General features: G+C 50.6%; 1 protein-coding gene across 2 annotated transcripts in view; it reads left to right on the forward strand.

The window, feature by feature from the left end:
- MLLT1 (MLLT1 super elongation complex subunit) overlaps positions 1-1,210 on the forward strand; it is a 67,613-nt gene extending 66,403 nt beyond the window's left edge. For both annotated transcript variants that reach the window (XM_070373839.1, XM_070373840.1), the window contains one exon: positions 204-1,210. In XM_070373839.1, coding sequence (XP_070229940.1) covers positions 204-332 — 129 coding nt within the window. In that variant the 3' untranslated portion in view covers positions 333-1,210. The remainder of the gene's footprint in view (positions 1-203) is intronic.
- The last annotated feature ends 10,873 nt before the right edge of the window (positions 1,211-12,083 follow it).

A 12,083-nucleotide genomic window follows, 5' to 3' on the forward strand; every position in this document is an offset into this window, starting at 1 on the left:
TACTGGACAGATCCTGCCCCAAGACTCCCAAGGGCATGGGTCTCAGAGGAGTCCTGGGTGGGATGCCCTTCAGGCCCACGGGCTGCGGACCCCCTTAGGCAGCCCTCAGGAGCCGCCTGCTTTTCTTTGAGGGCCTGGTTGGGGGCAGGGGCCACCCCAGCCCAGCATCCTGCCCATGAAGCCTCCCTGCCCCCTCTTTTCAGATCGTGAACCTGATCGAGGAGACCGGTCACTTCAACGTCACCAACACCACCTTCGACTTTGACCTCTTCTCCCTGGACGAGACCACCGTGCGCAAGCTGCAGAGCTACCTGGAGGCTGTGGCCACATGACCCTGGGCCGGGTGCCGGGCCGCATCCCTGGGGTCCTGGGAGGCCACGTCCGGGCCCCGCCTTCCCCCTTCTCTCGACTCACCCGCCCGCAGCACTGCCTTAGTGACCGCCCTGTCCTTGGCCCACATGGCCAGCTGCACTTTCCTCATTGGGAGCCCTGGGGCAGAGGGGGGCCAGGCTGGCGCTGCTGCTCCCCAACACCCAGGGCTGTCACCTGGGCCCCCCTGGGAAAGCGGCTTGTATTGGAGGCGGCACCAGGCCTCACTCCTGAATGGGAGGAAGTGTGCCCTGTGTTGGGGGCCTGGCTCCACAGTGGGGCGTGTGGCACAGCTTCACTGCCCAGGCCCTCTGAGCAGCGGGGGCCCTGCCTCCAGCCTCTCCAAACGGTTCAAAACACGCACCGTGCTCCAGGACCTCAGAGGGCCCCCACTGCACCTGGACGGGCCCCACTCATCCTCCCGTGAGCTGACACGGTTCCGTGTCGGCTCTCACTGTGCTGGGACTCGTGCTGTATAGTTCTCTCCCTATTATATATATATGTCTGCACTGTAGGTACCAGAGCGGGTTCCAGATGTGTGTTTCCGTGGCAGCAGTGCACGTTGGGGGGTGGGGGGTGTGTAAGGCGGGACTTGTAGGTTAAGATGTCTCCACTGGTCGTGTTGTCGTCGGGCTGGAGGCCAAGCCGGAGCGCCAGCCGGCCCCTCCAGGGGTGGGGAGGACGCCTCTCCCTTCCCGGCCGGTGAACACTACGCGCCGCCATCTCCGGAAGCAGCCCCCAGCCCGGGGCTCGTCCTCTTCCTCCTTCCATAGGATCCTCTTCCTTCTGTTGACCGAGTCTTCAAACTTTGAAAAAAAAAATGAGCTTTTGCCAAATAAGACGGGATAGTTTGTGGAGTGTTTTGCGGAGCGTCAGGACTCAGAGCCAACCCCTCATGTCTGGGCCCCGGTGGGCAGCAGGCCCTCCCACCCCTGCGAGTCGTGCCAGTCCAGGGCCAGAGACCCAATGCCTCGCACGCCTGAAACTCTCCAAGGGCCAAGCCAGCTCCTCCTCCCCACCCCCGGCCGGAACGTCCTTGTGGGGAAACTCCTGGGCCTGGGGGCCTGTTTGTGCAGCCTCTGCTCTCCCAGACCTCGACTCCAGGCTCCTCTGGCCCCCACCGGCTCCAGGAGAGGAGGCCTGGACCAGAGTTGGGCTCACCTCCTCTCCCACCACCGTTGGATTGGCCCCTTCTCTTCCCAGTTTGTGAGTACTCACGTGGGGTGTGCCAAGACCCCCTTCCCTGTGGCCCCCGAGCATTGTCAGTGCTCCAATTTCGTCTGTCAGGCAGACCCCCAACACTCCCTCAGGAGCTCCGCCTCCAAGGCTTCCCCAAAAGCCAGCCTTGCTGGTGAGACCCCAGGACCTGGGGAGGCCCAAGAACTTTCCGAGGAAAACGCCGTGACTCCTCGCCATCTGCTCTGAATCTCTCCCAGCCCCACTGCCTCGAGGTATCAGCAAGAGGGCACGCCCATGTGGCAGGCTCCGTGTCACCACCCGTTTCCCCAGGCAGGCCAACAATACTCTGAAGTGGGGCACCTCTCCTCTGGAAACTAAGACATTGGACAGAAGGGACTGGCCTGAGGGCAGCAGCTGCCAGGCCCTCTGTGCACAGAGGCCGCTGGGGTCATGGGTGGGAGCCTCAGTCCAAGGGCGCTAGTCGTTTTCCTTCTCGAGGAGCTCCTGACTCGGTGACTCGGGCAGCTCTCTGCTCAGGAGCCGGGCTCTGCGCCGGAGGCAGCTAGAGGAAGGCTGGGCTCGTGGGTCTGCCCTTAGCAACAGCAGCAGAAGCTGGCCCTGCCTCTGATTTCCAGGGCCTTCAGAAGCACCAACCCATTTCTGTTACCTCCTCTGGCCAGAAGGCCCCTGTGCTGTCCTCTGGACCTTCTCTGGGCTCAGTGCTGGCCCTGCAACCACCTGATGGACGTGCCAAGCAGCCAGGGCCCTGGCCATGGCATTCCCAGCTGCTCCCCCACCCCAGCCCCAGCTGCGTGGCAGCTGGGCCCACCAGGGCTCTGGGGAACACTTCCATAGGAAGGGCCGGCACTTTGTGATGGCCGCGTGTTTAGTGTTAACCCCCTTGCCCCCAGTGCAAATCCCCGTGTTTTGCTCTCTCCTGAACAAAATGTAAACCGACGCCTGAAAGCAAAAGGTATCGAATACCTTTCTTACCCACAAGGGTTTTTTGTTTTTGTTTTGTTTTGTTTTTTTACAAAGAATGTGTCTCACTAGGAACTAGGACACTCATCAACCTGAGACCAACTCCTGGATAAAAGGAATAAAGGAGAATTGTGTTTGTAATAAGTCACAGGATTGTTTCTGTCCTGGATTTTAAACTTTGTTTTTGTTAAATTGTGAAATTATGGAGGAGTTTTATAGGAAAAAAAAAAGTGAAATAACATCAGATGGGAAAGCAGAGTTACGTGTAGGGCTTTGTGTGTCTGCTTGGTTCCCTCTGTCGTGGAGTTGGTGAGTGGAGGCACAAAGTACCATGGGGTCCCTTCTCTCCTCTCCCTGTCTCAGTGTTTCCAGATGGATGACCAGGAAGAGGAGAGGGGGTTGGAGCCAAGCTAGGTGGGCACCAGGAGTGGGTGCAGGGAGTGTGAGCAAGGCTGGCATCCCAGAGGATACAGATGGCACTACCAGAAACCGGTGAGGGGCAAAACAGCAGAGAATGAACTCCGCCATCTGGATTTTGATGGTGTGTTCTTTCCTTGAAAGCAGGGAGCAAATTTTGGGTTGAAAAATAAGCCTGACCTCACAATATGGATGAATGGGTGGGTGAGTGGATGAGTGAGTGGATAGATTATGGGAATGGGTGAGTTGATGGAGGGATGGATGAAAACCAGACAGAAAATGTGGGCAAAGACATCCTTTGTGAGGTGCCAGGGTGCTAGTCAGCCAGTTTGTCAATGGTGGGGTTTGCTTTGGACTTGGTGTGGCAAAGCTGAGTAAATCCCAAGGAGACAACTCTCCCAGGCTCTATCTAAGTAGTCTTGTCTACCCTGTGGGCTCCAGTCCTACCAGAGGGACAGAAGATTCATTCCAGAATGATCAGCGTTGGCCAGTACCCTCCAACCACTCTGCCCACAGCAGGTAATTAAAATCACTTCTGTCAGTTGGCAGCCACTTGGGGAGACAGCTGGCCACACCAGGGTATTCAAGATAATTTTGTCTGTTTTCTAATCAGTAGCCAGAATTTCCATTTTCAGCATCCAGGCTGTGGCCTCCCTGACCTGTCTTTCCTACCAGGGATTCTGCAGGCCTTTTGGGACAGTTTCTCATCTGAGCTCCTGAATTAGGGACACAGTGAAAGAGGGTCTAGAATGGTTCCCAGCATTCCCAGACGCCCCCTCCCCCCACCGACACACACAGAGTAAAGGTTGACAATGTATAAAAATACAGTAGGGTTTATTACAAACCAGGTGTTGGGCTGAGAGTTATCGCACAGATTCCACAAACACTTGGTTAGGGTAGGCACTGCTGTCAGAATTCCCACAACCGGTGAAGAAACATTCTGCAAGAGTTGACCTTCCTGCATCCGTGAAGCTAGGAGGCACATTCCTGACACTTAAGGTCAGGTATGTGTTAACTTTATTGCTTACAGTAAATATTTCTTTGTATTTACCCATATAATCACCTCCTGGGGTGTGCTTTCTCAATTTCCATCTGGAATCATCTTCCTTAAGCCTGAAAACTCACTAGCATTTCATTGCAATGATGAATTCCCTCAGTTTTTGTTATCTTTATTTCATTGTATCTTTATTCTGTGACGATATTTTCATTAGGTATAGAATTTGAAATTGGCAGGTATGGTCTGTCCACACCTCCTGCTTGCTGCTGGGTCATCTTTTTGGCTTCCATTGTTTCTGTGGAGAAGTCAGCCCTTCAGTGTCAGTCATTTGTTGCCCCTTTGAGGATCATGTGACTTTCATCTCTGGTGCCTTTAAGATTTTGTCTTTTAGTTGGAAACAGTTTCATATATTTTAATGATTTGTTGCTTCTATTGATACGACATCTCCATCCCTTTTAAATGCTTTTGCCTTGAACTGTTTCAAATATTTTTTTCCAATCTTTTTTCCCGTTTTTAGCCAAGCCACACAGCCTGTATGTATGGTCTTAGTTCCCCAACCAGGGATGGAACCCACATCCCGTGCATTGGAAGCATGGAGTCTTAACCACTGGACCACTAAGGAATCCCTCAAATTTTAAGTTTATATTTTGGTGATGCAGGCACAAGTCCAAAGTTTCCAGGGACACATGTGCTGTGAGTGGTGATCCTCATTCTTCTTTTCCTTCTCCACTTTCTTACACAAGTCTTAAAAGCCATCTGTGCGTGAACAAGACAAAACTACCAGTGGTACCATACGTGCATCCTTTTCTCTTACTATATCTTAGAGTTCATTCCAAATTAGCATGCCGTGTAAAGGCACCATAATTTACAGAACTCATCCTGCTGGTGGGCATTTAGACTCTTCCCTCATTTACTTGCACACGTAACTGCACACATTCAGGTGCGTGCCAGCGTCTATGCTCAACAGCTTCTGTGGTGGATCTGCCTATTTTCTACCAGGTTTCTTAGTATTTGTGTCTGTGTGCTTATGTGTCTATGTGTATTTTTAGGAGTTCCTTATGGAATAGGTAATGTAGGGCTCTGGAATGTATTCTGTTTCCCCAGCTTGTCTGTAAGTTTTGTTTATGACATTTCCACCATGCTCAAGTCCTTTCTTTCAATGGTTTTTGGGTTGTTAACATTTTATCTAGGATGATTTCTTTTTAAGTTCTCTCCTGGTTTCTTCCCTTCCTCCTTTCTTCCTCCTCACCTTCGTTTGCCATGCGTTAGAGCCCCACTGATAGATTACTCCGTTCCTGCATGTATTTCTCTGTCCCTGACTTCTCCTGCATATCTATTTATGTCCCATCACTGAGCTTTCCGTTACTTCTGCTCTGTCATTTCTTTAATATCTGGTAGGGCAAGCCTCACATTCCCCCACTCCCCAATCAGTATCCAAGAAATCACTCCAATGTCCTTGCATGCTTGTTTTCCCACATAAACTAATCAGCTTATGTTTTCGAATATTTATCTTGTTCTGAAGTTTCACGTTAACATTCTGTTTTGAATTCTGATTTTTAAAAAACATACTGGGTAGCATTTGGTGAGGTCCCGGAAAACTCTCAGCCATATGTCTTCATATGTTGCTTCTCGCGTTTTCTGTTTCTGCACGTCCTATGACATAGGTTGGAACCTACAGGATTATCTACCTTTCAGATCTCCAGTACTCTTACTTGGAAAATCCATGGACGGAGGAGCCTGGTAGGCTGCAGTCCATGGGGTCACTAAGAGTCGGACACGACTGAGCGACTTCACTTTCACTTTTCACTTTTCACTTTAATGCATTGGAGAAGGAAATGGCAACCCACTCCAGTGTTCTTGCCTGGAGAATCCCAGGGACGGGGGAGCCTGGTGGGCTGCCGTCTATGGGGTCGCACAGAGTCAGACATGACTGAAGCGACTTAGCAGCAGCAGCAGATCTCTAACCAACTGTTCTCTCTGCAGCCACCAGAGGGCGCCTGTGAGCTCCGGAGTCAGATCTGGTTCCGTGCCGCCTGCCCTCCGCCTGGGCTCCCTCCCGCTAAAAGCCCCAGGTCCTCCCCACCCCGCAGCCCACAAGACGGCGTCCTCGCTTCCTGTCCTCATCTCCCACTCTCCCCACCCTCTTATTTTGCTCCAGCCAAACAGGCCTCCTCTCTTCCTCCAACTGGCCAGCCACGTTCCTACCCTAGGGCCTTAGCTCTGCTCCTTAACCTCTGCCTACAACACTTTCCCCCATAAAGTCACAGAGCTCCCTCCCGACCGCTTTTAAATCTCTGTTGAAATTTCTGCCTCATCTCTTTGGTCACCATGTTAAAATGTCAAGCCCCCAGCCCTGGCTAGTCCACCCCACTTCATGCTTCAGTTTTCTCTTGATCACTGTGTACTCAATGCGTACTTTATTATGTTGACTGGACAAGCCCCTTGAAGTCCCTTACCGTTTGTCTCAATCTGAAAATTGGGCACTTATTCATTGAACACATACCTGAGGAGATAGTGCTCTCCTAGATCCTGGGGTCCCACAGGGAACAAGGCAATCCAGCCCCTCACCCTCATAGAATTGACCAACTAAACAAATGATACAACCATGGTAGCAGGTGGCCCATAGGGCTGAGCAGAAAATTTTAAAAGGCTGTGGGAGTGGTGGGGGTGGGGAGGTGGGAGGGCGGTCAAGAATGATCTGGCTAAGGAAATGGGACGCATCGGAGCAGTCACAGGAACAGCAACTGTACGACTACCTGGTACGGATGCAGTGCTTAGTGTGCAGGAGCTATTTGATATGAGTAAAGGCATGAAATCCTCGTAGAAAATCTTCGTGCTAGGTGCTATTATATTTTACTTTATATATTTATGTAAAAATGCCAATATCCCTCGTCTTACAGATGGGGAAACTGAGGCACAGTGAACCTGGGTAGCTTTTTTCACACCAAAAAGTCGCACGCATTTAAGGTATACAAGTTGATGAGTGAGGTTAAGTAATTTGAGCAACAACACCCTGGGTGATTGGGGGAGCTGTGTTTCGAATCTGTGAACTCAGGCAGCTTCAGACAAACCAACCAGAGACACGGAACAAGAGTATCCCCAAAGCGGCCAGAGGGAAGAAATGGCGCGCAGGCGCAAGAGGGAAGGTGCGCCAGGGAGTGGTGCGCAGGCGCAGGAGCGGGAAGAGGGCGCTGCGCAGGGCACGTTGGCACCTGAGGAAAGCCAGGCGGCACTCCTCGAAATACTCGACGTAGATGAGCCGGGCGCGGTCGTGCCAGGGCTTGGAGCTGAGCCGATATACTTGGCCTACGTGATGGCCTTGCCCAGGACCGTGTCGTGCTCGGTGATGGACGCCTCTCTGACGAAGGAGGGCTCGTGCCGCAGGTGCTCCTCGCCATGCCACTTCGTGGTCCAGTAGCTGTAGCCTGTGGGCAGGTTGGAGACCTCAGGTAGGCGAGAAAGAGGGAAGCGGGCACAGAGACGGGTGTGGCACCTATGGTGTGGCTAACCAGGGTTCTTGGCCTCCTTAATCAGTAGAATTGATGAGGCCAGAGGGAAATTGAGGCAAGGCTTCACTGGGCTCCCTGCTGCAGCAGGGGAGAGAGAAACAAGTGACAGATGTCCTTGCTCGCTCTGGGAGCAGGGAGCCGAACGGGTTCCTTATACGGGATGGGTCCTGGGGTTGGGCGGGAGAGGTGGCTTGGGTGGTGCTGTTTGGGATTTTTGTCTTTTTGTGTCTTATTCATAATTTGCCCCCGTTGCTTATGCACACAGCTGTTTTTAGTCCCTTATAGTTTCTTTGTGTTTCTCGCTGGAGGAGATGTTGGTCCACGTGCGGGTGCAGCAGCAGTGGCCCGAGTCCCAGCCTGTCTCAATGCAGGCAGAGAGAGTGGAGGGAGGATGGGGTGGGGGTTGAGGGAGAGCCGTGAGACAGAGTGAGAAGGACCAGGGCTTGCTAGTGGAGAGAGGATGCAGGGCCGGGTGGACAGACAGATGCCTGAGAGAGCAGAGGACAGCAGCAGACCCACCAGCAAGTAGGCAAGTCAGTCCTATTGTTCCTCCTCTGAACCCCTCCCTCTCAGGGTCAGGTGCCTCTGACAGCGGGTGACCACTCCCTACACACACACACACACACACACACACTCGCACGCACGTACACGCACTCCTAGCCCGGCATCCAGACAGAGGGACAGTGACCTCCTCTCCAAAAATAAAGTTCTGACTGGACCCCCAAGGACCCCAACACTGATTGAAGGTCATTTCTGAGGGACCCCACCACCACCCTCAAACTAGCCTCTCTGGGAGCCCTGCCAACCAGAGTCTGGGCTTAAGGAGCCCCTGACCTCTGGCTTTCATTTCTGGTGGGTGAGGTCTCTCCTTCATTGAACTGTCTTGGGCGAGGACATGGCTTCCAGGGTACTTTGACAAATCTGTTCTCACCCTATGGTCTCCAGGGACTGGGCAGACAGATACTCTCAGAGACACAGTTGCAACCAAGTGGAAGGTGAGGAGTGACCAGCAGTGGGGAGGCACAGGATAGTCATGAAAGGCCTCTCTGAACAGTGGGTAGGAGTGGACCAGGCAGAGAAGGGAGGGAGAAGCATCTGAGAAGAGAGAAATGTGATGTAGGCTCTTGAGACTGGGGGAGAAGAAGTGGGTGGTGGGGAAGGAAATGAGACAAAAGGGCCAGATGACGTGGGGTCCTGTTGGCCGTGTTAGTAAAGAATTGTTTTCTGGTATTTCTGTGCCCATCCCCCACCCACATGCAGCGTTTCATCCCTGGTAGAGGCTGAACTCTCTGCCTTCCACTCACCAGGCATTTTTACCTTGTCTGTCATCAGAGGAGCGGTGCCTACTCTTGTCTCCAGTTTCTTTTCATCTGTTTTGGTCACCTCCCACCTCCTGCCCCCTGCTGTAGCCACTGAGGGAGCAACAGTCTCCAGCATGAATGTCCAGAACATTCCTGCCTATGGCCAGCTCCTGTAACGTCACTGTGGATTCCACAGCCTGAATCCATCCTGGAAGCACAGCCTCCTGCGCCTGTGCAGAGGCTAGTCTTGGGGGGGCAGAGGTCCACCCAAGAAGCCCCTTCACCCTGTGCCTCTGCAGCCCATGGTTCCCAAGGTGACAGTCCCCAGGGAGGCTGCTGCCGCTAAGTCACTTCAGTCTAGTTCTTTGAGACCTCATGGATCATAGCCCACCAGGCTCCTCTTGCATGGGATTTCCCAGGCAAGAATACTTGGTGGGTTGTCACCTCCTCCTCCAGGGGATCTTCCCGACCCAGGGGTTGAACCTCTGTCTCTTTATGTCTCCTGCATTGGCAGGCAGGTTCTTTGCACTAGCACCACTTGGGAAGCCCCCATCCCCGTCCCAGGGAGGAGCTGACCAGGGAGAATGTGGTCTTAGGTTCAAGTCTGACAGCTGGAAAGGATTCCAGAGTCAGAACTCAGCATTCATGGTTGGCTTTCAGAGAAAGCGTTCACAAGGGAGCCTGAAAAAAGAGAAGTCAGATGGAGGAGGGAGATGATAGAGGAGGCAGACACAGAAGGTGTGATGTCATGGGGGCCATGGAAGCAGAAGGTTTCAAAAAGCAGGGCAGCAGTAACAGGACCCAGGGCCCCCAAAAGGTCAAGGACTTGGTGTCACTATGCCCAGGGGGCTCGTGAATTCATGTACCAGCCAGGCATAGCCTGGAGTCTCCTGTGTGTGTGCAGCTACCTTGTCAAATATTGTTGGATACTGTTGAGATTGATGAACTGAGAAATCATTTAAAAGCCTCTCTAGTTCCTCAAAAAATTAAACATAGAATTACCATTTCTCCAGTTATTTCTGGAGAAATAACTCCAGAAAGAATGAAGGGATGGAGCCAAAGCAAAAACAATATCCAGCTGTGGATGTGACTGGTGATAGAAGCAAGGTCCGATGCTGTAAAGAGCAATATTGCATAGGAACCTGGAATGTCAGGTCCATGAATCAAGGCAAATTGGAAGTGGTCAAACAAGAGATGGCAAGAGTGAACATCGACATTCTAGGAATCAGCGAACTCAAATGGACTGGAATGGGTAAATTTAACTCAGATGACCATTATATCTACTACTGCGGACAGGAATCCCTCAGAAGAAATGGAGTAGCTATCATGGTCAACAAAAGAGTCCGTAATGCAGTACTTGGATACAATCTCAAAAACGACAGAATGATCTCTGTTCATTTCCAAGGCAAACCATTCAATATCACGGTAATCCAAGTCTATGCCCCAACCAGTAATGCTGAAGAAGCTGAAGTTGAACGGTTCTATGAAGACCTACAGGACCTTTTAGAACTAACACCCCAAAAAGATGTCCTTTTCATTATAGGGGACTGGAATGCAAAAGTAGGAAGTCAGGAAACACCTGGAGTAACAGGCAAATTTGGCCTTGGAATACGGAATGAAGCAGGGCAAAGACTAATAGAGTTTTGCCAAGAAAATGCACTGGTCATAGCAAATACCCTCTTCCAACAGCACAAGAGAAGACTCTACAGGTGGACATCACCAGATGGTCAACACCAAAATCAGACTGATTATATTCTTTGCAGCCAAAAATGGAGAAGCTCTATACAGTCAACAAAAACAAGACCGGGAGCTGACTGTGGCTCAGATCATGAACTCCTTATTACCAAATCCAGACTGAAATTGAAGAAAGTAGGGAAAACCACTAGACCATTCAGGTATGACCTAAATCAAATCCCTTATGATTATACAGTGGAAGTGAGAAATAGATTTAAGGGCCTAGATCTGATAGAGTGCCTGATGAACTATGGAATGAGGTTCGTGACATTGTACAGGAGACAGGGATCAAGACCATCCCCATGGAAAAGAAATGCAAAAAAGCAAAATGGCTGTCTGGGGAGGCCTTACAAATAGCTGTGAAAAGAAGAGAAGCGAAAAGCAAAGGAGAAAAGGAAAGATATAAGCATCTGAATGCAGAGTTCCGAAGAATAGCAAGAAGAGATAAGAAAGCCTTCCTCAGCGATCAATGCAAAGAAATAGAGGAAAACAACAGAATGGGAAAGAAAATTAGAGATACCAAGGGAACATTTCATGCAAAGATGGGCTTGATAAAGGACAGAAATGGTATGGACCTAACAGAAGCAGAAGATATTAAGAAGAGGTGGCAAGAACACACAGAAGAACTGTACAAAAAAGATCTTCACGACCCAGATAATTACGATGATGTGATCACTGACCTAGAGCCAGACATCCTGGAATATGAAGTCAAGTGGGCCTTAGAAAGCATCACTACGAACAAAGCTAGAGGAGGTGATGGAATTCCAGTTGAGCTATTTCAAATCCTGAAAAATGATGCCGTGAAAGTGCTGCACTCAATATGCCAGCAAATTTGGAAAACTCAACAGTGGCCACAGCACTGGAAAAGGTCAATTTTCACTCCAATCTCAAAGAAAGGCAATGCCAAAGAATGCTCAAACTACCGCACAATTGCACTCATCTCACATGCTAGTAAAGTAATATTCAAAATTCTCCAAGCCAGGCTTCAGCAATACGTGAACCATGAACTTCCTGATGTTCAAGCTGGTTTTGCAAAAGGCAGAGGAACCAGAGATCAAATTGCCAACACCCACTGGATCATCAAAAAAGCAAGCGAGTTTCAGAAAAACATCTATTTCTGCTTTATTGACTATTCCAAAGCCTTGACTGTGTGGATCACAATAAACTGTGGAAAATTCTGAAAGAGATGGGAATACCAGACCACCTGATCTGCCTCTTGAGAAACCTCTATGCAGGTCAGGAAGCAACAGTTAGAACTGGACATGGAACAACAGACTGGTTCCAAATAGGAAAAGGAGTACGTCAAGGCTGTATATTGTCACCCTGCTTATTTAACTTCTATGCAGAGTACATCATGAGAAACGCTGGGCTGGGAGAAGCACAAGCTGGAATCAAGATTGCCGGGAGAAATATCAATAACCTCAGATATGCAGATGACACCACCCTTATGGCAGAAAGTGAAGAGGAACTAAAAAGCCTCTTGATGAAAGTGAAAGAGGAGAGTGAAAAAGTTGGCTTAAAGCTCAGCATTCAGAAAACTAAGATCATGGCATCTGGTCCCATCACTTCATGGGAAATAGATGGGGAAACAGTGGA

The sequence above is a fragment of the Bos mutus genome, chromosome 7, assembly GCF_027580195.1.
Source record: "Bos mutus isolate GX-2022 chromosome 7, NWIPB_WYAK_1.1, whole genome shotgun sequence".
NCBI classification, from domain to species: domain Eukaryota; kingdom Metazoa; phylum Chordata; class Mammalia; order Artiodactyla; family Bovidae; genus Bos; species Bos mutus.